Source organism: Microcaecilia unicolor, chromosome 1, assembly GCF_901765095.1.
Source record: "Microcaecilia unicolor chromosome 1, aMicUni1.1, whole genome shotgun sequence".
Classification (NCBI taxonomy): domain Eukaryota; kingdom Metazoa; phylum Chordata; class Amphibia; order Gymnophiona; family Siphonopidae; genus Microcaecilia; species Microcaecilia unicolor.
In genome coordinates this window covers 571,200,044-571,226,631 of record NC_044031.1, presented here as the reverse complement: position 1 = coordinate 571,226,631, position 26,588 = coordinate 571,200,044, and the positions used below count along the sequence as shown (strand labels likewise).

Below are 26,588 nucleotides of genomic sequence, written 5' to 3'. Positions count from 1 at the left end.
ACAGATGAGAGCCTTACACCAGGTAGTGCAAGACATCCAGCAGTACACTGAAAGGGTAGCTCCCTTGGTCCTCACTAATCCTACGCACAGGTTCAGGGTGGGAGACGAGGTCTGGGTAAAAGAGTGGGATGAATCTGACTGTCTAAAGCCCAAATGGAAGGGGCCCTCCCTTGTTCTCCTAACGACCTCAACCGCTGTTAAAATTGCAGGAAGCCCAGTGTGGATACATTGGACCCGACTGAAACCTGCTGCTCCCACTAGCAGCACCCTGAAGCGTTGGCGTGCGCACCTACATCCTGACGCTCCATTACGGCTGACTCTGAGAAAAACGTGAACCACCAGATTCATGCCTGCCCAACAACAGGAAATCAGCTTCTGGACCCACTGCGTTTTTGGCTCTCTGTTTATCGCAGCCTTTATCGTGGGCCTCATTATCTTCTTGCTGCAAAAGCTCGGATACCTCCCACCACATATATAATGCTGACCATCTTCCTTCTCCTGTGTGCAGTTCCGAGCTATCCTGCCACCCTGAGCCTGAATTGCACTGAATGTTTGCGCCTCGTGCGCCACCGTATAGAGGGAGGATATCACCTAGTCACTACCCTCATTCACCAGACGCAGCCCCCGGAAGGCGATTGCCAGCTTCTCCCGACTTGTGCCCTCATCACTCCGAATGGCCTCCAACAGTTCCACAGATGCCTCCAAGGGAATCTCACTATCTGCCACAGCCCTACCAAACCAAGATACTACAATGTCACCCTCAGCGTAGGACTCCCTGCGTATGTGGCCGGACCTCCGGGAGTCGAGGGAGATGGCATTCTGTATTACATTAATTCCACTCGTATCCTTGTCGGTGGCATCCAAACTGTAGCAACCCTCACCTTCGACGTCTGTGCCGCCATGGACAAGCACCCTTGGTCTCGCAAGTGTGGTAGCCAGAGTTGGCGAGAGGCATACGTTAAGGACCACAAGTATGTCTGCCCCTTCAGTCCAGACATGAGATGCTGCTCCCCGTGGGTGTGGCTCCCATGCGCCGGCGACACTCGAGCCTCGGGCTGGGACCGAGTATGTGCTTATACGGGAGGAGGATATGCCGGATGCGCCGGCCTGGGCGAATTTCGTCGAGGTTCTGGTAACTATGTGTCCCTAGACTGGCCCATCCGAGGACACGACATGCCCTGGAGAGGAACGTGGGGCCTCGGCATTGACGGCGGAGGAATGGATCCGTTGACATATATTACCATATATCAGAGTCTCGAAACGAAGCCTCCTACGCACTACCAGACTACTGTTGTCGGCTACCAAGACGTATTTGATGAAATTGCTCGTGCTGAGCAGACCGAGACTAAATTCCCCATTTCCCCAGAAGCCCGAAATATGTTCCTCAATTTGGCTGAAAACATCGCCCTCTCCCTCGGCATTGCCAACTGTTTCGTCTGTGGAGGCACCGACATGGGTGAACAATGGCCCTGGGAAGCGAGAGAGATCCGACAACACACATGGGATGCACTCAACACCACTAATATTACCTTTCCCCAACGGCCGAAGCCGTACGAATGGGCCCTGAGAACAAATATCATAGGTACCCTCTGCGCTAGTCGAGCGCCATCGAAGCGTTACTCTGTACCAGTGGGAGACTCTGCTTGTACGGGGGTTCTTCAGTATAATGGCAGCCGGACGACCTGGTGGCAAACGGACAACCTGCCCGCCCCGGAGCCTATCTGGACAGAACCCACCTTGAACACGACATGGACGTACGGAGGTAATGCCTCCCTCAAGTGGGTAGCCCCGGAGGGCTACTACTATATCTGCGGGCGCAGGGCTTACGAACAGCTCCCGGCCCGCTGGTACGGTACCTGTCTCTTGGGCACTGTCCGCCCTAGTTTTTTCCTTCTGCCCCTGCGCGTCGGCGAAACCCTGGGTATCCCCCTATACGTGGAGAAGGGGCCTGATAACCCGGCCAGACGCAAACGGTCTTTCCCACCCGTCAAGCCCAAAGTCCAAATTGGAGACTGGAAAGACAACGAGTGGCCGCCTGAACGCATCATTCACTACTATGGACCGGCCACGTGGGCTGAAGATGGTACATACGGGTACCGTACCCCTATCTATATGCTGAATCGCATTATTCGCCTACAGGCCGTACTCGAAATCCTTACTAACGATTCGGCCCTGGCCCTCAATATCCTAGCTCGACAGAACACTAAGCTCATTACCGCCGTCTACCAAAATCGCTTGGCTCTTGACTACCTCTTAGCCCAGGAGGGCGGGGTGTGTGGCAAGTTTAACCTCAGTAATTGCTGCTTACAGATTGATGACCAGAGCCATGTCATCAGGGAAATAACTGACCGGATGGTCAAACTAGCCCACGTCCCCGTCCAGACCTGGAACAGTGCGTGGGATTGGACTTCCTCCCTCACCAGCTGGCTCCCAACCTCTGGGAGCCTGCAAGGCCTCCTCGTCATGGGTGGCCTGTTCTTGCTGTCTTGCCTATTAATACCTTTGTCTCTCCCCTTAGTTTTCAGGTGTCTCCGCTCCACCATGGAAAGCATCGCTGATCGCCGTGCTGCTGCCCAGCTTATGGCTCTCCAGATGTACTCCCCCATTCCCCAGTCTGATGAAGCTGACGATGAAGCACCTTGTGGCTGATGTGCACTTTGAACCCCCTGAGTCACTCAATGGGCCATCACCCTTGTGCCAGCAAAAGACCGGCTACAAAGGGGGGGGGATTCCACTAGGGGCCCTCCGTCTCGACCCCGGCGAAGCAACCAACGGCTGCGCAAGGGCTTAGGGCTCGCTTGTTGCCTCCCTCGCTAACTATCCTTGTCCTTTCTTTCCTTTTCAGGGTTCATGGAGGTGATACTCTCCACCAGAATGGATGTTCAAGTATCAAAAGGGGGGAATGAAGGAGTGGAACGCCGGTACTACCTGAATACTACTGAGCAACAGGACAACCTCATGTTTTGTGCCTACTGATGGACTTTTACTTATGCACTCTACCTCTGCTTTTGGCTGTTTGGCCACACCTTATTACTGCACTGGACATTTGTGCCTTATCCAGTTTTACTGTTTACTAACAAAAGAAGTTTGCTGTTTACTAATGTACAGACAGAATGCAGGGCTATTAGACATATAGCTTGTAACAGTAGTTTGCAAGGCCTATACAAGACCAGCTTGCACGTAGCAACGCCATCTGAATAGGCGACCTTGGAGGGTGCTGACACCCCCCTGCATTCCTGAGCCGCACCTTATCTCCTGTGCTAGAAAGGAGCATTGTGTGTGTGTACAGAATAAGCTGCTAAGTTTCGTTTTTCTTGCCAGTATCATTTCAGTGTTATGACGTGTGTACGTACTGGGACTACAATTTTGTACTGTAAGAACTACAAATGTTTACTGCGCATGACAGTTGTGACGTGTAAGGGGCCAAATGCGCAGGCCCAGTAGGGAAGTATAAATGTAAGCGTCAGATGATTTATGACACACAGTGTCCCGAGGCTACTCGGTGCTGTTCACTTGCTAGCAATAAAGTTGCCTTGTTTGGAACCAAAATTTGCCTTTCGTCTCCTGATTTCCCACCTGTTTCATTATGAGTTCAGGGGTACTCAGTTAAAGTACTCTCCAAAAAACTGCCCCCCCCCCCCCCCAGCTCCACTTGCTTTTTATTGTACAGGTGCTTTTAAGCCTCAGAACTCAAAGAGAAAGCAAGCCTACTACTATATTGCAATACACAAAATCCAAAGAGGAAAATTATGTTAGCTCTTTTCCTTTTCTCTTTGTTGAAGCTACTCCGCTTTGCTCCAGACTAAATTGCCAGGGCTGTGGATTTCTCGCCCAATTGGGCTCCTTTCCGCGACCTGCTGCAGCTTTTTCACGCTGCGTGCGGGTTGCGGGATTTTGGGCGGCTTTTTTTTGCTCCACCGCGATTTTTCGCACGGCCACGGGTTGGCTGGTTTTCCCATGGCTGCGGCCAATAGAAGCCCCACAGAGGCAGGCTTAATGATGTCATTTGTATGCAAATGCCCTCATCAATATTAATAGTGCCACTCATATGCAAATTGACATTATTAATATTTATTAATTATGTCATCCATAGGCAAATTATTTTGTGCTGGTTTTGGGCGTGGAAATTTTTTTCCATCTGCAACACTCCAGAGCCAGGAGCTAGCAGCACCATCGCGAGGCAGGGCGAGAAAATGAAGTTCAGGAGACTCTCAAGTTAAAAACGGGGGGGGGGGGGGGGGGGGGCACATACAGAACGTGCTTTGCTCTGCTATGAATTCCCGAGGCGGCCATGCTTCTTCCCTGGGGTGCTCTGATACTACTCAGCTACCCTTAAACTAATCTTGCAACTTATAGTAGCTCACACTAACATTCACCTCAGCTCTCATCCTAGGCTGCCCGGCACTAACCTGGTAGTACAGAGCTGCACATCACCCATTAGGTACTTGGGTAGTTGTTCTTTGATCTGGATCTTGTTGGTCAATGCCGCCTGACAGAATGTACCATCCAGCATCACCTGCAGCGGAGGCCGAAAGCCGAAGTTATACTTATAGAAGCTCAGAGTTTTCTTGGCCTGCTTCTGTCGCCGGATCTTCATTGCGTTCTACCGAGGATCCGATTGCACGCTGAAGGAAAGTGAAACCGTGCAACACACCTTTGACCCCGGAATTTAAACTATCTGTATTCTCTCGCGGAACTTCCACCACTCCTATTAAACCTGCTTGGACAGCCATCTGGTTCTTTTTTTTTTTTTTTTTTGTAGATTTACTTCCGGTGCGTGTTTGTTTTCTCTTCCTCTTCCTGTACTGTGGCAGCAGCATGGCGTCGCGCAAAGAAACCGGTAGTGCTGCTCCCGCTGGTGGCGCGGACACCGCAGTCAAGCAAGTGCAGATCGACGGCCTGGTGAGTTTCTGCGTAGCTCGCCTTGGCCAGATGCCGGTGGAGATTTTCCAGCCCATCTCCGGTGCTCGATAACGTTTCAGACCGTAGCTAAAAGCGCAAACGTGGCTGGGGCTGGCTGGACAATTGCTCCTTTTGTGCGTGATTCGGCCTGGAAAGTTTATTCTTTGCCTAAATTAAGTGGAAACTAGAACGGAAAACTAGGGGTTGATTGTTAATTTGCTTTACGACCTGCATCCTGTTGCGGGGCGGTGTAAAAGACGGATTTTTACCTGTTGCCTCCTGCTGCTCAGGACAGGAGCTCACTGTTGCATTCTTTCGGACCGTGCAGTTGTTGAAGTCTGTAAACTTAATTGGGGTGCTGATTTGCAGTTGGAGTCTCTTCTTTCTACTTTTATTTTTTTAGCAATGAGGGGGCGTTCGCTGTACGTTAGGTTAAGGATGTGCTTGCCGATATGGTTTGGTATTCCTGTAAGATCAAACATGAAGAAGATCTCTGCCTCATGAAAGTGGTGGTGGTGGTGGTGGGCGACTTTTAGCCATCCTAATAAGCTGCCTCCGGATTGTCCCGATGCGTTCTTTCTTAGGAAATGCCGGGGTGGGTGGGGGGGGGGGGGCGGATCGTGGCAGAGAGGGAAAGCTTAGGGGCAGCCACAAACAGCTTGTGAGAATGGCTGTAGCGCTAGGGACCCTCAGAGAAAGGAAATACATTTGTAAAGAAGATCAGGGAGGGAGGAGGAAACTGTGGTGGGGAGAAGGGGAACAGATGCCTGGACTGTGGGACCCAGGGCAGCTGCCCTGTTTGCCCTCTCCAATGCCGGCCCTGGGGGTACACAGACTGTCGCCAGACAAAGCGCAGACTCCACCATCCTGTCTCCACTCCCATCCTTTTCAAACAGGTTCCCTTCCCCTATACTTTCTGTGGTGGCCTGTTTGTGGAACTACCTTTTGAGCATAGTAACATAGTAGATGACGGCAGAAAAAGACCTGCATGGTCCATTCAGTTTGCCCAACAAGATAAACTCATATGTGCTACTTTTTGTGTATACCTTACTTTGATTTGTACCTGTTCTTTTCAGGGCACAGACCGTGTAAGTCTGCCCAGCACTATCCCCGCCTCCCAACCACCAGCCCCTCCTCCCACCATCGGCTCTGGCACAGACCGTATAAGACTGCCCAGCACTATCCCCGCCTCCCGCCACCGGTTCTGCCACCCAATCTCGGCTAAGCTCCTTAGGATCCATTCCTTCTGAACAGGATTCCTTTATGTTTGTCCCACGCGTGTTTGAATTCTGTTACCGTTTTCATTTCCACCACCTCCCACGGGAGGGAATTCCAAGCATCCACTACTCTCTCCGTGAAAAAATACTTCCTGACATTTTTCTTGAGTCTGCCCCCCTTCAAACTCATTTCATATCCTCTTGTTCTACCTCCTTCGCATCTCAGGAAAAGGTTCGTTTGCGGATTAATACTTTTCAAATATTTGAACGTCTGTATCATATCACCCCTGTTTCTCCTTTCTTCCAGAGTATACATGTTCAGGTCATCAAGTCTCTCCTCATACGTCTTGTAACGCAAATCCCTTACCATTCTCGTAGCTTTTCTTTGCACCGCTTCAATTCTTTTTACATCCTTCGCAAGGTACGGCCTCCAAAACTGAACACAATACTCTAGGTGGGGCCTCACCAACGACTTCTACAGGGGCATCAACACCCCCCTTTCTTCTGCTGGTCACACCTCTCTATATACAGCCTAACAACCTTCTAGCTACGGCCACCGCCTTGTCACACTGTTTCGTCGCCTTCAGATCCTCAGATACTATCACCCCAAGATCCTTCTCGCCGTCCGTACCTATCAGATTCTCCCCGCCTAACACATACGTCTCCCGTGGATTTCTATTCCCTAAGTGCATCACTTTGCATTTCTTCGCATTGAATTTTAATTGCCAAAACTTAGACCATTCTTCTAGCTTCCTCAGATCCTTTTCTGAACAGCTATTCTGTTTTCTTCCAGCACCACATTGCTCACAGCAAGTTTGTGGTTTTTTTTAGACTGTATTTTTTAGGCTTTTGTTTATGATGTAAACTACACTGGACCCAATTGGGGAGGTTGACTGTCTATAAGAATGTGTTGATATTGAAGTGCGGTATGCGCTCTCAGTCTTGTGAAAATAGAGTTGGATTTTGGGCAGCACATAGTGTAAACTGACCAAGAGCTGTGTGATACAGATATTAAACAGAATAACTAACATGGAGGTATGTCAGCAGCATGTCTGAGGAAACGGAGTGAGACTGTGTATTGGGGAAAGAGGGACAATACTTAGGGTCAGTGGGGGCTGCCCCTGGATCTTATGTTGAAGAACACTGTCATAAGAGATATTTGCTCACTGTTCTAGATGAAAGAATGCAAATGGAATATGTGCATATATAACAAAGTACATGATGACGTTTAAAGGATCAAATATTAATAAATGTATTATATTTTTTTAAAACATAAGATACTTTAGTATTTGTAGGCAAAGTTTGTACAAGTGTAAATGAGCCATTTAGGGCATATCATGAGTATTTGCTGATGAGGGCAGATCCCTTGGTATTCTGTGATACTATGGTCACCTGCTGTAGAATTTACTTCTTGCCAGTGATTTTGAAGAAAGAAGTAGAATTTGTGGCAATAGCCCTGTTGCCTCCAGGTGCTTCCCACCACCAGTTGGCCTATTGTGCTCTTCAGCCTATCTTCACTTTCTCCTGCCCCAACCCCACCAGCCGTGGCTTCCATATCTCATTCCTGTACCCAGACTGCTAGCTACTATTTTCTTTATCTGTCCCAGGGGCAATGTTTCCAAATAGGTTAGTGCATACCATGACAGTAATGAATCTGACTCCTAGGGCACAGTACACTCTTATCACTATCCTTTTCCCCTTTACACACAGAATTTCAATCCATAGGAATTCCAATATGTGTTTTGTGTCCTGCAGAATTTTCAGTCTATTTGATTCAAGGCTCCCCTTAACATACAATGCTATCCCTCCACCAATTCGATCCACCCTATCACTATGATATTATTTGTACCCTGAATGACAGTGTCCTACTGGTTATCCTCCATCCACAGGTCTCAGAGATGCCTATTATATCGAATTTTTCATTTAGTGCAATATATTCTAACTCTCCCATCTTATTTCTTAGGCTTCTGGCATTCGCATATAGACATTTCAAACTATGTTTGTTCTTATTTACATCTTGCTCAGTAGATGATAGTGTTAATCTGCAATCTTTTGTCAGATTTTTATTTAAGGACACCTGATCTACTATGCTTTCTTTTGCAATCTCGTTATCGGGATACCCTTATTTTATTTATTTTTGTTACATTTGTACCCTGTCTTCCCTGTTTTGGTGATATCTTCGAAAGAGACCTTGTTCTGAACCATGCGTTTTTGAATGAGTCTTCTCCTGCATTCCACTAAACAAATGGAGCAGGATCCCAGAAACCCTATTTCTCTTTTGATCTAAACACAGGAAAAAAAAAGATTTTAAAAGCTCCCAGGTTTCAACCTAATTCTTGTTTAATGTGGAATATAACTGCCATAAATAAATAGAAACGCTGAATGTTGAGCACCTGATTCTCATAACATGTCTGCTATAACCAGCCTCTCCAAATGACATACACTGATTACTATTTATAACAAATTACTTTTCTACATATGAAAAGTTATTCTGTTGTTGTACTTCCTCTGGATACATCCGTATGCTGCATAAGCTGGCATGTTTGAAAATATAAGTGAGATTAAATAAAAATGCTACCAACAGTAAAGAACAACAACGTGGATGCAGCAGCTTATAGGTTTGTTTCCTTTGTTTTGAGTGTTCGCAGAACGATGGCTGCTCAGGGAAGGGGATACGTAGACTAACCTAAATGGTTTTAACTTTTTGACTTCATGCCGTCTCCTGTTCTCAATGAAACCTCCTTTGTGCAAGTAGATGGTAGGGTCCCAAAATGTAGTAAACTTTCATGGTACTTGCCCCCTGGGATAAGCAGTGGCTTTATTAGGTGCACAGAATAATGACTTGGCATATGGATTGTCCTTGTGAGACAGAAATTCATGTTGATTATTGTAGGTCCGCCCTTACCATTCTCTCTCCACTCCTCCTGGAAATTAACATAGTACGCATTCCCACATTTAAATAGTCCCTTTTCTGAAATGGCTTTTACATATGTAAATACTACTAATTACATGTTAAGATGCTAGTAAAATCTTCTCAATGATTTTAATTGCAAATTGAAAAAGCTAAACAATCCTTTTGCTGGATTTCTTTTGAAATTATACTGAAAGTACTTTGACATTGAAATAGATAACGCAGGACAGTTATTACACTTTTTTTGTAAACATATTTGACAATTTACCCTTAGATGGTTTTGCATTCATTTTAATAGTGATAATAAAAATTGTAACAGCTTCAAAATCTGTTTTCCTGCAACAGCTCAAGTTGGTGGTGATGACATTTGTTTAAATGTGTGAAAATCAATGTTGAAAATTGATTTCTGCTCTCTGTTAAGAATATTTTCTTCAGGAAACATAGTTTAGAAATCTTTGTTTTTTTCCTCATTACTTTAATGTTCTAGTTCCGTTTTAATGATAATCATCCTATGAAAGTGAAAACATCTGGAGGGAATGTCCTCTCCTCTGTTAGCGAAAGGAGTAGAATCTGAAATATATTCTGCATTGATTAAATAGTGAGGGACTGGAGTTGAAGTTATTGGATGTTAGAACCAGGCACTGAAAGAAACCCCTGGGACAGAAGTTTAAAATACTTTCTACCAACATCTGGTAAAACACTGTCTTGTGCATCGGTTTAATTGGGTGGGTTGGGATTATGCAGGTTTCTTTTGGCACTTTCATGCAGTCTTCTTTCCAGAAATGTACTAGATCCATGGTGGAACTTACCGTTTTGGAAGTAGCGAGCGATGCTCAAAGGAAGTTGCTTGCAAATGAGCTGTATGCAATTTCAGCACGCTGATTGGTAGCGAAAGAGCCTAGCACATGTGCAGAACAGTCTCTTGGTAAGCATCCCTGTTACATGCCTTCCCTCTGCCCCAATGATTTTGGTTGGGAATCTCCTCCTTGCTGAAATGGCCATCACAGGGGCTTTCCTCAGCCGATTGGCTGTCTCCCCCCCCCCCCCCCCCCCAGCTGACGACATAGCTGACATCATAGGGGCTTTCCCTAGCTGTTTGGCTATCTGCTTGTTTCTCCTCCCCCTCCCCCACCCCGCAGCTGACATAGCTGACATCGCAGGGGCTTTCTGTAGCCGATTGGCTGCCTGCGTGTTTCTCCACCTGTAAGCTCTTCTGTGTTCTCTGACACTGTTTGCTATTGAAAAAATTCTCCTTGCTGAAATCCCCCCCAATCTGCTCTTCAACAAATTTTGCTATTGAAAAATGCAGGTATTGAGACAAATGTCTAATGCACAAAAGGGTTCTCTGCATGGTTTTTACAAAATATATGGTTTTATGCAAATATATTACAAAGAAATCATTAATATTAAAATGAACAATCCGAGCAATGCACTGACATTTCCGAGTGACGCACAGAAAGGACTGCCTGCCTTTAACATGCAAAACTTTCCATCAGGTCTCGATCTGTCATAAGCAAGAGAGACTTCTGGGAGGAGCTGTCTGCTTGCATTTTTCAATAGCAAAATATGTCAGCTCCCAGGGTATTAACCTAATAGGTTATTGTACAAGAAAGAACCTCAATGGGGGGAAAAGTAAATGCTGCAAAATGTAGGTATGGAATTTTTTGTTGTTGCTTTAATAAGAGTAGAATAATAGAATACCTTAAAATGCCACAGGTATTAGCTCAGTGCCTATCAGCTGCATTGCTATTTAAATTAAAAGCCCTAATTATAACATCAGTCAAAGCTCTGAGCTATTCTGTGAACGAAGGCTGTTTTTCCTCACCTCAAACTGCCTTTTCTCAGTTTGATTCTTTTCAGCGCAATACAGTTCAGATTGCGCTTTTCCCTCCCACAACTTTGAAGCACTGTTATGACTTCATTCTTGTTACAGTTTTTAATTTTATGTAGATTGCAAGGTTGGAGAGACCTAAAGGGAACAGCGTCATAATTTTATGTATGAAATCAGCCATGATTGGTGTCCTTGTTTGTTTCAGGCACAGAAATGGGGCAAAACAAGATGAAAATATGTAGCTTGAATAGAACATTGACTAAAAATGCATCTGCATTTCCATTAGAGCTGAATCATAAGCTTTAGTAGCCCAGTCAGGGAAATATCAAATACACTGCTGCTGGAACTTTGTTCTAGTTTAAATGCTCATTTAGTGAATGCACCACTTTTTATACAAATTTCAAAAGCTGAGAAAATACTAGATAGGGACTGAACAAACATGCTGTTAAGATCTGAGCTACTTTATTTAATATTACTGTACAACAACAGAGTCAAACTAAACATACGACAGCAGATAAAGACCAGCATGGTTCATCTAGTCTTCCCGGAAAGGAGGGGTCTATTATTCATTGGCTGTATCCACAAAGAAAACAGAAGAACAGGAATCCTTGCAGTTCCACAAAGGCACCAAACACAGCGAAGGTGACACAAAAAGTTAGAAGCTAGACAATATTCAACTTATAAATAGTTTTTGTTAAAACATCCAATGACTTGATATGAGCCATGGTTTGGCTGCAGGGGTCTGCCTCAGGAGGAAGTATAATTCAGCATCCGGTCGAGAAAGCTAGTAAATTAAGCAACATCCAACAAAAGACTCCTGAGGCCGAAACATGGCTCTTGTCGAGCCATTGGATGTTTTAATACATATTGAATATCATCTATCTTCTACCTTTTTGTGTCACCTTCACTGTGTTTTGTGTATTCATTAGCTGTATACTATGGCATATTGGCATGCCATGAGACTTGATCAAGTGTGCCAGGGGAGCTTGATGCTCTCAAGTAGGCTCAGCACATTGCAGCAAGAAGGGCCACCAGCAGTGGCTCTTACACACAAAGCAATTCCTTTTTGAGAAAAAGTATAACTACATATGCTTCTCCTTTCTAACTACAGCATTGAGGGCATGGATAATTGTGCCTCATTTAGTGCAGTTTTCTCATTTAAGTCTTTCTAGTCTCTATCTTAACTGTCAGGCTGAATGAGGTGGAGAGAATGTGCGCTGAATATTGGATATAACTTGCTATAAGTATTGGGAGCAGCAGCAGAGGAACTATGTCATCAAAGGGGAAGGGAAATGGGACTTGATATATTGCCTTTCTGTGTTTTTTGCAACTGTATTCAAAGCGGTTTACATAGTATATGCAGGTGCTTATTTGGGCAGGTCACCTAACCCTCCATTGCCCCAGGAACAGAGTCACAAGGAGCTGCAGTGAGAATCAAACCCAGTTTCCCAGGCTCAGAGTCTGCTGCACTAATCAGTGAGCTGAGAACCAGCAAAGCCAGGCTCAAATCCCAGTAACTCTGAGATCTTGGGTGTCATTTAACCCTCTATTGCCTTGGGTACAAAATTAGATTGTAAACCTCATGGGCACAGGGAAATATCTATTGTAGCTGAATGTAATTCACCTTGAGCTACAACTGAAAAGGCAAGGAGCTCCTGGGTAATGCAAGGAAGATGGCACTTTGTCCAAAATGGTGGACGGCTAGCCCCCAGCTGCCTTCAGTATTTCTCTATCTCCCAGCAGGTGTGGATGTAGCTTGATCAGCTCCTGGATTTCAGACTACCTGGGGTGGCTCCTGTGCTTTGCCAGTTGAGCAGGGGTGTTGTGGCTGGTGGTGCCCACTTTAAAGGCATATAGGTTCGCCCTTTCCCTGCCTTACCCATTCCCCCTGCCTCCCGGAGTCCCTCTGTTGCTGCCTGCCTCCAACTTTCCTCACAGCTTAAAAAAAAAAAAAAAAAGCGCTCTTTTACTGCATGGCTGTTATGAGGCTTTTCCCAGAGATTCTGGTTCTGTGCAGCTTGACTCGGTCTTTTGAGGTGAGAGTGGTGCCCAGCTCCTCTGGGGAGGTCCCGCGGATGCCATTCCGAACGGGGTAAGTGTTGGCACGAAGCCGCCATTTTATTGCCATCTTTCCGTTCAGTCGACCGATGGCTGCTGAGGGAGGTAAGCGCTGCTCTCGTTGTGATAAGCGCAGATCAGCAGCGGGGCTGTGTAAAACGTGCTCCTCAGATGCTCACGCTAGTATGAGCATGGCGAGCGATGTTTCTTCCCGCTCGATGGAGCTGGCAGCGGGCGCCATTTTGGAAGCGTCACATGTCTCGACCCTCGCGGTTGCGGAGGATTCTGAGTGTAGGGGGACGCCTTGTTTAGAGGCTGCCAGAGGAGCTCCTACATCCGTTTCTCCTAATTCGGAGGCGGAGGGTCAGGGTGCGTTTTTCTCCCCTGAGTTTGTGCTTTTAATGATTAAGGCTTTCATGCTGAAAAGAGCTCTGCCGCAGGTGTCTGACACTGCGTTGCATCCTGGCTTCCCTCCGGGTGTTGAGGCCCCGGGGATGGCTTCAGATGTTATTTCCTTCCCCGAGCGTTCGAAACACGCTAAACATAGATGGGTAAATTCCCCGTCTGAAAGTGGCGCATATCCTTCCCCCCCCCTCCCCCCCGTGGTCGGGCTGTGGGGAGTCTGATGGGTCTGGCAGGCCCTCAGGGATGGATGATCCAGAGGAGGGTGCCTGTTTGCCACTGGATTTGGATGATCCCAATGCGGTCCGGATTTTCCACCGCGACGTGCTGCCAGCTCTCATTACTGATGCCTTGCAGGCCCTCTCGATTGATGATCCTGCTGAAGGCGAGGCCTCCTCTGTTAATCTTAGGATGGCGAGCACTAAGAAGCCTACTCGGGCCTTTCCGGTGTATGACTCTATCCAAGAGCTTATTTCTGCTCAATGGTCTGACCCCGATGGGCCTTTGAAAGTGGCCAGGGCTATGGGTAAGCTTTACCCTCTGAGTGAGGAGCACTTGGCCCCTTTGGGGATGCCTAAAGTGGATGCGTTGGTCACGGCGGTGACAAAAAAGACCACTCTCCCAGTAGAGGGAGGGGTCGCTTTGACAGACATGCAGGACCGGCGGCTGGAGTCTGTGCTGAAGCGGTCCTTTGAAATTGCGGGCCTTGCCTTGAGGGCGTCTATTTGCAGTTCCTATGCAGCCCTGGTATATCTTTTCTGGCTACAGCAGGCGGTGGAACAGCCCGCTGATGGTGCGGGCCCCCTTTCGGAGGTTGCCCCGTGGATGGAGTCTGCCCTGTCATTTTTGGCTGATGCCCTTTATGATCTGGTTAGGGCTTCGGCTAAACAGATGTCTGTGGCGGTGTCTGCCCGCCGCCTTCTTTGGCTGTGGCACTGGCCGTCTGACATAGCTTCTAAGCAAAGGCTGGTGAGGCTACCCTTTCGGGGCCTCCTGTTATTTGGAGAGGAATTGGAGAAGATTGTGAAGACCTGTGGGAATCTAAACCCCAGCGGTTACCTGAGGATAGGCCGAGGCCTTCTTCCAGGGGTTCTGTGTTTCCCTCCTCTTCCAGACCTCATTTCCGTGAAGCTCACAGGTATCGCCCGGGGCGTTCTGCTGGGTTTTCTCAATGTGCCCGTTTTCAGCAGAGGAACTCCTTTCGCTCGGACAAATGTTCCGCAGGGGCCGGTTCAAGGCCAGGAGTTCAGGGGCGTCTTCCACAATGATGGGACGCCGGTCCACTCCTCCATGCCTGCAATAGGAGGACGTCTTCCCCTCTTTCTAGAGGAGTGGACCAAGATAACCTTGGATCAGTGGGTTCTGCACCTGATCAGAGAAGGTTACCGACTGGAATTCGGTGCCCCGGTGAGAGACGTGTTTGTGGAGTCCCGATGCGGCACTGCCGTGAAACGGGCGGCAGTAGAGGAGACCTTACAAGTCTTGCTGCACCTCGGAGTGGTGATCCCGGTGCCTCCCGCCGAACGCGGCTGTTGCTGCTATTCCATTTATTTTGTTGTGCCTTGAAAAGGCGGGTTCAGACCGATCCTCGACTAACGAAGTCAACGAGGCCCTCAGAGTGCGACATTTTCGCACGGAAACCCTGCATTCTGTCATTACGGTGGTACAGCCAGGAGAGTTTCTCACGTCTCTGGACCTAAAAAGCATATTTGCACATTCCTATCTGGCGTCCACACCAGCGGTTCCTCCGCTTTGCGGTGTTGGGAAAACATTTCCAGTTTTGGGCCTTGCCTTTCGGCCTAGCCACAGCTCCCCATACCTTTTCCAAGGTAATGGTGGTAGTACTGTCTCAGGCGAGAGGGTATCAGAGTTCACCCTGATCTTGACGACTGGCTCATCAGAGCGGATTCGGCAACCGAGAGTCGTCTTGCCACAGCCAGATTGGTTACAGTCCTGCAGGCGCTAGGCTGGGTGGTCAATATACTCAAGTCACCTGACCCCCTCTCAGTCTTTCGAGTATTTGGGGGGCCGGTTCGACACGGCCTCGGGGTTTGTCTTTCTACCCGACCAAAGGCGGTGCAAGCTTCAGAATCAGGTCCGTCTGCTCCTGCGAATGCCTCGCCTGCGAGCTTGGGACTTTGTCCAGCTGCTGGGGTCTGACGGCCACCTTGGAGGTGGTTCTTTGCGCGAGAGCGCATATGAGGCCTCTGCAGATTGCCCTGCTCCAACAATGGTCTCCGATGTCCCAGGAATATCAACGCAGACTAACATTGCTCCCTGCGGCCTGGCTCAGTATGGAGTGGTGCCTCTCCGACAGGATGCTGCACCAAGGAATGCCTCTTGCGCTTCCTTCTTGGTGCCTGGTGATAACAGATGCCAGTCTTTTGGGCTGGGGAGCGCATTGCCAGGGAAGCTATGTTCAGGGTCTGTGGACACCCGTGGAAGCGGGGTGGTCCATCAATCGCTTGGAACTGAGAGTGATGTTTCAGGCACTTATGGCCTTTCAAAAGACTCTGAAGGGGCTTGCTGTCTGGGTTTTGTCAGACAACACGACAGTGGTGGCATACATAAATCGTCAGGGAGGCACTCTGTGCAGGGCCCTGGCCGCGGAGGCCGCTCAGATTTGCCACTGGTCCGAACTACACCTGCAGCTTCTGTCGGCAGCTCACATAGCAGGTCAGAGCAACTTGCAAGCCGATTTTCTCAGCAGGCATCAAATTGACCCGGCAGAATGGGAACTGGCAGAAGAAGTGTTTCTTCAGATTTGTGCCAAATGGGGGACTCCCGGAATGGATCTAATGGCGTCAAGTGCAAACGCCAAAGTCCCTTGCTTTTTCAGCCAAAGGAGAGATCCTCACTTGGTGGGGTTGGATGCTCTGGCTCAACCCTGGCCCTCGGGCCTCCTGTATGTGTTCCCTCCTTGGCCCTTGATAGGGTGAGTCCTTCTGCGGATTCGACAGCACCGAGGTCTGGTGATTCTCTTCGCTCCAGAATGGCCAAGGTGTCCGTGGTATGCGGATCTCCGCCGGATGCTGGTGCACGCTCCTCTTTATTTGCCCCTGGTGCCGAACCTGTTGGTTCAGGGTCCGGTGGCTACGGAGGATTCTTGCCGATTTGGTCTTACGGCCTGGCTATTGAGAGGGCGCAATTGAGGGACAAGGGCTACTCTGGCAAGGTCATCTGCATTCTCTTGCAGGCCCGCAAGAGGTCCACATCCGCAGCTTATGCTTGGATCTGGCGCAAGTTTGAGGCGTGGGGTGTTTCAAAGGTGATCACACCCACGCGGGCTACAGTCTCAATAGTGCTGGACTTTTTGCAGGAGGGCTTACAAAAAGGCCTGGCTTACAATTTCTGCGGGTGCAAGTGGCAGCATTATCATGCTATCGAGGGAAAGTCGCTGGCTTGTCCCTTGCTGCTCATCTGGACATTGGCCGATTTCTCAGAGGAGTGCTTAGGCTCCGTCTTCCCGTCTGGTTGCCCTGTCCAGCCTGGAACCTGGGGCTGGTGTTGAAGGTTCTCCAGTGTTCGCCCTTCGAGCCGCTTAAGCGAGCTTCGGAGAAGGATGTGACTCAAGACAGTCTTCTTGGTGGCCATTACATCGGCTAGACGCGTGTCTGAGCTGCAGGTGCTGTCCTGTCGGGACCCTTTTCTGCAATTCTCAGAGTCCGGAGTAACGTTACGTACAGTGCCTTCCTTCCTGCCTAAGGTTGTTTCAGCGTTTCACCTGAACCAGCTCATTTTTCTTCCTTCCTTTTCTAGGGAAGAGTTCCCGGATTCCTTTCGGCAGTTACATCTTTTGGATGTTCGCAGGGCGCTGTTGCAGTATCTTTAAATGTCAAATGACTTCTGATCGCCTTTTTGCCTTGTTGTCAGGTCCTCGGCGTGGATGCCCGGTGTCTAAGGCCACTATAGCCCGTTGGCTCAAGGAAGTCATTTTTTCTGCGTATCTGCTTTCAGGTCGGTCTCCGCCTGAAGCGTTTAAGGTGCATTCTACGAGAGCGATTTCCTCCTCGTGGGCTGAAATGGGTGCACTCTCTCTTCAAGAGATCTGTAGTGCGGCTACTTGGGCTTCTCAGCTCTCATTTGTTCGGCACTACAGGCTGGATGTTGCAGCGAAGCAGGACGCTATTTTTGGAGCACAAGTGCTTGCTCGTGGTGTGGCCTGTTCCCACCCTATTTTTGGAGTGCTTTTGTACATCCTATCAGTTAATGGATTCATCTACTGCTGATGACAAGGAAGGGAAAATTAGGTTCTTACCTTGGTAATTTTCTTTCCTTTAGTCACAGCAGATGAATCCATGATACCTCCCTGTCTGACTGGTTTTTTGTTAAGATCTTTCATGCAGCTATATATCTCATTGGGAGAAGTTGGAAACCAGTTCTCAGAATTTCTACTTGATGTTCTACTACAGGAAGTTGAGATCATCCCTCCTTTGATGCTCCTGTTCTGGGGCGATTGTTCGCTGTGAGGAAAGTTTATGCTATTATACTTTTATGGTTCACTCTGCTTTGGAAATCTCAAATACTGAAGGCAGTTGGGGGCTAGCCATCCAAGGGTCACAGTGATTTTTCAGTGTTCTCTATCTCCACCTGCTGGTAGTCGGGTACAACCCATCAGTTAATGGATTTATCTGCCGTGACTAAAGGAAAGAAAATTACCAAGGTAAGAACCTAATTTTCCCATTAGTAGCATTAGTTCGTATATTCATAGTAGCAAATTGTGGAGAAAGCACTTTATCTAAATCTGAAACTGCCGTCCAAATCGTTTCCAAGGGGAAAACTGGAGGTCTCTGAAGCACAATCTCGGGAGTTGCTTCTGATGGTAGAGAACTGCCTCAGCCTTCAGCAAGTGTTGCCTCTATACCTGCTACAGTCACATCTCCTCTTGCTGCTGTAGTTGGAATTTGCTGACCCAGAAGACTTCCTCCTATGACTTCTGGAGCCTTCCCTCATGTTGTGGAAGTTTCTGTTGACATATGCTGGACATCGGTGACAGATTCCAGGGGACTGACCAACAGTGGCTAAGGGTCCATAAATCAGGAGTCAAGGACAGATTTTAGCTAAGAGTGTCGACGCTCCACCTGATAGCGTCATTGAAGCAGTCAGCAACTTACCAAATTCTGGAGGACTAAGTCTCTCGCACCAAACAAAGGTATCCATAGGGCAGAAACTAATGTAGAAGGCTCTCTCTGAGGGTTTAAGGGAATAACCCTCAGTTTTCCCTTCTTTTTCACCATTTGTAATTTCAACATACAGATCACCACACTGTGCCACTGCCGCCATCTTGGCTTCTCCCCCTGTATTTACGATCATTGTAGCCACATTTTCTCAAGCAGGTTATCAGAATTCACCCATATTTGGATGACTGGTTGCTTCAGGCTGGCACGGTGACAGTAATCTTCCTCTTGGAGCACCTGGATTGGACAGAACTACTACCAAATACAAACTGATTCCTAATAATAATGTCTGATAAAGCCCGAAAGAATATGTGTACAATTTACATGTTATGATGCTAGAACAGAAGAAAAAAGACCTCATAAAGAAGGATTGAGCAAATTGAAAACCATAATCGGAGACTTAATTTGCGTATCTTAAATTTCCCAAGAGAGATAGGAATATCACCACTGGAAGTCTTTAAAAAATACTTGATTTAAGTTTTGAGATATTCCCCTGAAACTTTACCTCCGGTGAATAAAATTTACTACATTCAAAACAAAAATTCCTCAGGAAAAGAAATCTTGGAAGGAAATTTGAATATATCTGAACTGTTGGAAGTTTCTTTATCCGAACAGTCTGAAAGAATGACATTATTTGTTCAATTAGTTTTCCAACAGGATATTGAAGCGTTAAAAAAAAATATACTTTCGAAAAATGAATGAATTGTTTTATGGTAAAACAGTAAGAATATATCAAGATGTGACAAAGCAGACACAAGAACTTAGGAAATTGTTTCTGAGTATGAGAAAGGAAACTTTAGATATAGGTGCTTCGTAATATCTGAATTACCCTAGTAAGTGTGTTTTGAAATATCAAGGATTAAAATACATATTTTTTCAGCCAGAGCAATTAAGAGTGTTTCTGGATTCAAGGAAACTACCTGCGGAAGCTAACAACTGATTAGAAGTATTTGTAATAGGTGAGAAAATGCGTGTTAAGCTTTTTCCTTAAATTATACCTGTTTTGATTCCCCATTTCTGTTTCATGCCCCCCTTTATCTGCTTATTTGTGATTTAAAGAATACATACAATATATGATTATAAAAGTTTTCTTTGGATATTTTATCCTAATGTTTATTTTGGGTCTGTTTTTTCTGTAACAAGTTTTTCTTGTGATGTAAAATTTTGAAATTATAAATAAAGAATTAAAAAAAAAAGAAAAAAGACCTCATTGACTCTCATGGTTTCATAATAAGAAAACCGTGGAAGAACCTTACATTCAAACCACCATCATCGGTCAAAAAACCTTCACTATTATTTACATATATTCCACTAGTGCAATGCATAACACTGATATTGATATTCTCAATATTAATGTAAATAATGGATCATTTTCCTATGTATTCATAAACAAATAGTTTGATACAGTTCAGTTTCATTAAACATAAACCTATGAGTAAATCACTTATGTTTGTAAACTACTGCTCTCAAGCTCAACGGAGTTGTCTGTTTTTTTACCGATAACGGCTTTTTCGGGAGCAAACCTGTCCACTCTTTAGTAATAGACTGGAGAGCTGTGATTTCATAGTTTTGATTATCTGAAAAGATAAAAGACAAGCTTTAACCAAAACATTGTTTCTGAAACAACAGATGGAGTTATAATCATACCAGCTTATTAAAAGCTTACCAGATATTTTTCATCACTACATTCAAAGATGGCACTTATGACAATGAGCTCTAACCCAGAAGAATCGGAAATATTTAAAGCAAAGCATAACATGGAACGTTAAAAAATGCCTGCCAGTCAGTGGTAAATGAAATAGAAAGGAAAAAATGAATTATTTACTGTTGTGCAGGGACGTAACAATCAAAATCAATAATAACCCAAGCACTTAAGTACTTCATTATATTAATCACAAAAAAAGAGCAAACCGACAACATATAGTTTATCCGAAGGATCATCAGAGTTTACAGCATCAATGCTGCTGCTGAGGCTTTCAAGCAGCGATGTGCAAATCTTCATTGATCCAAACTGTACATATTTTTCAAGAAAGTCCACTTGTACCACTTGTTCCATACATCAATTAAAAAAAAAACAAAACCAAAACCTATTACCCCAAATGCAACCAAATATAGTTATTTAAATAACTTTTTCATGTTACTTAACTGGAGCTGATTTCAGAGTTGAGAGAACCTTCACTGGTATGGCCAGGTTTCGAATCTTCCTCAGGGAAGAGGTTCAACTAAAGAACAATACAGAAAAATAAAAACTCTCCAAATGCATATAATATTCAAAAAAATAGCAAATTTGTGCCACATGATACATTACCAACACCAGCATATTCCTCTCATGCACAGAAAATGGCTGCAGCGTTGTTGTTGTTTTTTTTTTTTTAATGCTGGTATTTAAATAGGAAGTAGCTAACTATCGAGTGAACCATTCTGATTAGCTATGGGGTTGTGTTTTGTAAACCAATCATATTAGAGACCACCAATCTAATTCTGAATTCAGCCACATAGGAAAAAGACTTTTAAGAAAGAAAATCCAGTGTTGTTCTTTGTAATTTAGTAGTTGTTCCAAATTACCAGCCTCCCACCCTAACTCAAATACTATCTAGAATGCGCCATCTAATGTCACTGATTTGATGGTGAAAATCATGCCAGTGTTGAACCAGCAGAGCTGACACTACACTGTTCTTGATTCTTGATTTATGTTCCGTAAGTCTGACTCTCATAGGGCGACTGGAGTGCCCCATATGGGTTAGTTGACACAGGCAAATAATCGTGTACACAGAATTTCTTGTTTGACAAGTGGTGTACGTACGAGCGGTTATGCACCATAAGGTAATCTGATGTCTCAAATCTACCCCTTCGATGGTAGTGGAACACTTAAAGTGGCCCATTTTATCAGTGTCCGAAGTAGGATAATCAAGATTTTTGTATGACAACAGTTCCCCAATTGTTTTGCTATGATGAAACGCACAGATAGGATGGTCCTCAAAGCATTCTTGAACTTGTAAAATTTTCCAATGTGCATGAATAGATCAATTTAATTTTGGAACTTAAATAAGAAAACGGTAATACAGCACCCAGTTTGTCATCTTCAACATTTTGTTTATATTGTAACAACAAATCACGTCGTAAATACAAATACTTGGCCTTTAAATACGCTTTGAAATGATATCCTCTCTCAGACAATCTCATGGCTATGGGGAGAGTGGAGAGATGGTGATCTGAAGCTAGTATGCTCAACGGCCCAGCTGTCCTCTGAAGTTCTGCTTTGATTACCTGAATTTCCTCTTTGCAATTGCAGTTACCTTAACTGAGAGGAAGGGGACAATCGGGGATCAGCCGCCGATGGCCAGCGTTTTGCCCCCTTTGCAGCAAGTGTGGGACTGCTGCGCGATGAGCAGTCCACAGATGATTGGGTTGGCGAGTCCTTTGATTAGCACCGGCGAAGGAGCGTCAACGCTCTTGGACCTGGAAACAATTTTATCGCTCCCGAATCATTTAACCACCATGTCCAAAGGAGTGGAGGAGTGAGTTAGGAGTGTATGCTGAAACGGAGGACGTTTACAGCAAAACCCGAGTTGGCGGTACCACTCCTAAACCCGTAAGAGGACTCAGCTTGGAGTTTTTGGATCCCGTGGAGGTTACATTGAATATCATCTGGAAGGCGCTTTGGGACTTAATGGTGGTAGTAAATAACTTTGTTCCAGATATAATCTTACTAGTGAGTTACATGGATAACTTAACCGAATCCTTGAGAATGAAAATCGATATAACAAATGAAGCTTTACAGGAGTGGGAAGCGGTTAAGATTTTGAAAATGATAATAGACCAGAAATTTAGAATAAAATGAATATTATTACAGATGATTAATATTGAGATTATTGGTCTTAACCAGAGTTCCAGGTAAAACTCCTAAAGATTTCCTCAGAAATATTTCTTCAAAAATTTTGTAAAGTTTTTTTTCCTCTTTAAATTATTCGTCTTAGAAATATAAATTATTACTTATTAATTCAATAGGAGTGAAGCCTGTGAAAACTGGGATTGCCTTAATCAGTGGGATTTGAATTGAGACTTAAGTGTTTACATTGTTTAAACAATTTCTGGTTTTAAAAGAGAGAGAATGGAATCAGATGTATTATTTCTACTAACATTGGACAATAAGTAAGTTTTCAACTAAATGAATTGACTACACACCGTTTTGGCTTTGAAGGAGCCAACCAGACGATCAATGTGAAATAATGATTTAGACTAATAATAACTGGGGATAATCAGGTTAATACCACGTTTTTTCTTTGTTTAGTGTTGTTTAATTGATCTCTTTGTCTTGTTTCACTCTCCCTATTTAGTGGTCTAAGGAAGAATATAGACTTACGTGATTGAAATAATTCTTGTGTATTACTTTCTCTGTATTTCTGGCAAGTTATTTTACCACTTGTAAATTTAAATTGTTATTTAAAAAAAAAAATAATCTCATGGCTATTCAAGAAGATTGATCTTCAAAATCCAAACATCCAAAAACTTCTAGGCCCTGTGAGTGAAAATACATTGTGCATTTCAAGTTAGATTGTAATATATTAAGCCAATCCATAAAGCTCATAAGGGCTTGCAGAAAACCATTCCATATGAAGAAAATACCATCCAGATAACGTTTCCGAAATGATATATTTTTGAATCCATCAGATGTATACACAAACGTTTCTTCAAGTTTAGCTAGATATAAAGTGGCTATGGAAGGTACTGCAGATGCCCCCATAGCAACCCCTTGGATTGGTTCATAATAGGCATTTTGAAACCAAATTTTTTTTTTTTTTTGATCACCAGTTTTGTTAATTGCACAAGGAACTTTGTCGAGATACGTTGAGATGAAACTTGTTTCTCTTAAATCTCAGCCACTAATGCTATGGCTTTATCTTGTGGTATTACATTATATAAAGAGGTGACATCCACAGTAACAAAAATAGAATCCCCCCCACAACTGAACCCCTTCCTCATTACTCAAATGTTGGAGAAGGAGCTGCTCCCTCCTCAGTGTAACACCTCAAAATGTATGCTCGACCCTGCTCGGCGCATTCTTTATATGGAAGACAAGCTCCACCCAGTGCATTCCATGATGCACCGGGCTGGGCACTGCCATTTTCAGATGGTGTCCTGAGGAGGAGGGAGCGCTGGTCCCTCCTCTTCCGTTTGAGGTACTGGGGAAGGAGTTGGGTTGGGGAGGTCAGGTTGGACTTGGTGGGAGGAGGGTGAGGGGCCTAGAGGTCCACTGGACCTCCATGCCTTTTGGTGGTATTGGGGGGGGGGGCCTAGGTCCAGATTTGAAGACCCTGAAGAAAATTCCAGACCTGTCAAACCTCTTTTGTGAGAGGATTGTGCCTGAGTGCATGCTCAGTCACAATCCTCCCGCAGAAGCCCCCGATCAAAACTTAATAGCATGCGTAGATTTGTATGCTATTAGTTTTGATGATTGGCGCTTTATTTCCACACGCTGTTCCAGCTCTAATTTTACAGCGCTGTTCAGAACAGCATGGGGAATTTGAATATCGACCCCTCAATGAAATAAACTATGTAGCCGTTAACTCTCTCTCTCCACACCCTGTCCTGTATTTTACAATAACTTTTTTTTTTAAATCCCTTTCTTTCCCCTCTGCTTTTTCTTATATATGCTGAACTTCACTTCATGCTTGTGATGAAGTGGACTCTAGTCCTTTAAGCTCATACCTCAATAAATTGGTTAGTTTATAAGGTGCCACTACTGTTGTCAATTTTGTTACACCAGACTAACACAGCTACCCATTTTTAAGTTATTATAATGCAGCAATACATTTCTTTCAGTAGCTTTGCAGACTTTGGATCAAATTTAAGGCTAGTTGAGATTCCTTCCCCTAGTCTAGTACATTGAAAATGTGCCTTTCCCAGGTGAGAGCTTACTGCAGAAATCAAATACAGCTCAGTATTGAATTTTTGTGAGTGGGATGCTCTAAGCCCTTTACCAACTACATTTCATTCTTCCCTGCTGATGAGGGGAGAATGTATTTTATTGTTCTTCTGCATAGTAATTATCCAAGTCCCACTGCTGCATATGTTTGATGGCTTAAGTAGGATTAGGATCTCCTGGCGCTTGTTAATGCTCTGGGAGCAGAGGTGTGCTTTACTGACAAGAGCAGTGTGTATTTTAACTTTGATTCTCAAAAATGAATGCAATGTATATCTCAGAACTGTGGTTCTGTCTGCAAGGCTTCTTCCCTTCAAGATCACAAGCAGATGGTCTACTTCAAATAATTCTGTGGTTTTTTTTCTTTTGCCTTTATAAAGGGTTTGTTAGTTACAGCAAATACTGCAGAAGGAAAGGCAAAATAGGGGAGGAAAAACCCCTGGATCTCTGTTTCACATTATGTAGGGACAAATCACAAATTAACTAAATTATATATTGAATTGTTTTCATTATAATACACCAAGCAAAAAACCCCCTTCCTTAGCATTCCTCTGGACTGGCCTAGAAAATGACTGATGGGTTGTGCATGCCTTCCAGCAAGTGGAGACTGAGAACTCTTGAGTCTCGTAAGAGCCCTGGCTAGCTAGAGGTGGACTCAGTATTCTCAGTCTCCTACAGGTGGTGAGACTTCAGTCTCATAATTTATTTCTTTCTCTTCTTTGTCTTTCCTGGTTAAAAAAAAAAAAAGGCAAGATGGCTGTGACAGAGTGGAGGTTTGTTAACATCACTCCTTTAGCATCTGGATTTTGGAACGGTTTTCTGTGAGGATAGCGGTGGTGAAACACAAGGGCAAGGTGCGGATGTTTCCATCTGCAGACTCGCCTGTGTCAAACCTGGTACAACAGACGCTGATGGACTTTGTGACTTTGGTTACTGTAGTGACCTGAGAATAAGAGCTGGGCAGTGGAGAGCCCTTTCCTGCATCGTTAGACACCACTCTGAATCCAGGATTGTTAGACTCCCAGACCTGGTAGTGCGGTTGGCTCAGTGTTGCAAGGGAATGCTGCCAAAGCCGGAAGTGCAGCTGCGGTGAACTCGCTTGATGGTGCAGTTGGAGCTGGCGTGTCTGCTCCTCAGGTGATTCCTCTGGAGGTGACGGTGGCTGCTGATGGAGGTGAAATGGAAGCTCAGCTGGGAGAGAAGGAGTTTGGACAACTTACCCGCTTGACAGGTTACTGTGAGTGGATCCACAGACTTGAGAAGAGGTACTGGCTGCCATTGAATCTTTGGAAAGTACTATGTTGCATAAGCTTGACAGAATTTTGGAAGGTCCTGACTCCAAACACAAATTCATACCCAGGGAGAGGCTGTCAAGAAACAAGAGGAGTGGATTTCAAATTTAGAGTGGTGTACTCGAGAATTGAAGTCTGTTCAGGTTGGTTTAGTGAAAGACAATCTTGTGTCTCATAAAAAAAACTGGAGGCATTGGAGACTTATGAAAGACGCTTGAATTTGAGATTTTTAAACTTTCCAAGGTCACCTTTGGAGATGTTAAAGAAATATTTGACTGAAGTCCTGAAAATAACTTTGGACTCTATTTCACCTATTACTAGAGCGTATTATGTTGGAGATTCTGCTCAGGCCCTCAGAGTGGAAGAGGGCAATAAAGTTGGGGGCTTGTCAGAGTTTTAACTTAACAGAATTCTTGGACAGTTCTCCAAAGCCACTTTATTTGCTACTCTTGCCTTAGAACCAGATCATCACTGGGTTCTTTGTTTGTATTTCCGCTTTAAGCATCAAATGTTTCTTGATCAAAATTTTCATGTATTTCCTGATTTATCTAGGGCCACACAAATGAGGAGAAAGGCCTTTATGGCTCTTAAACCTCAAGTTATGGCCTTGGGAACTACTTATTTCCTACAATTTCCTTGGGGATTCAGGTTTCTTCCTTTGTTGACCCAGGACATTAAAATAATTTTGTGGCGGCTAGGAAACTGCCAGTTCAGATTGTAGCATTCTCTCCCATGGTGATTGTGGTGGACACAGAATAGTTAGTCTTCTCTGTATTAATGGTAATATAACTGTAGCCTCTGGAAAAAATTTCCTGTTCATTTTCCTAATGTATTGGAATAGGTTCTTCTCCTTTCCATTTTACTTGCCCCCCCCC

General features: G+C 45.1%; 2 protein-coding genes across 2 annotated transcripts in view; one reads left to right on the top strand and one right to left on the bottom strand.

The window, feature by feature from the left end:
- UTP23 (UTP23 small subunit processome component) overlaps positions 1–4,729 on the bottom strand; it is a 34,421-nt gene extending 29,692 nt beyond the window's left edge. The window contains exon 1 of the mRNA XM_030190206.1: positions 4,410–4,729. Coding sequence (XP_030046066.1) covers positions 4,410–4,597 — 188 coding nt within the window. The 5' untranslated portion in view covers positions 4,598–4,729. The remainder of the gene's footprint in view (positions 1–4,409) is intronic.
- A 57-nt stretch (positions 4,730–4,786) lies between these two features.
- Positions 4,787–26,588, top strand: part of EIF3H (eukaryotic translation initiation factor 3 subunit H) — a 284,811-nt gene continuing 263,009 nt past the window's right edge. Inside the window, exon 1 of the mRNA XM_030218259.1 lies at positions 4,787–4,902. Within this exon, the coding sequence (XP_030074119.1) occupies positions 4,819–4,902 (84 nt within the window). The 5' untranslated portion in view covers positions 4,787–4,818. The remainder of the gene's footprint in view (positions 4,903–26,588) is intronic.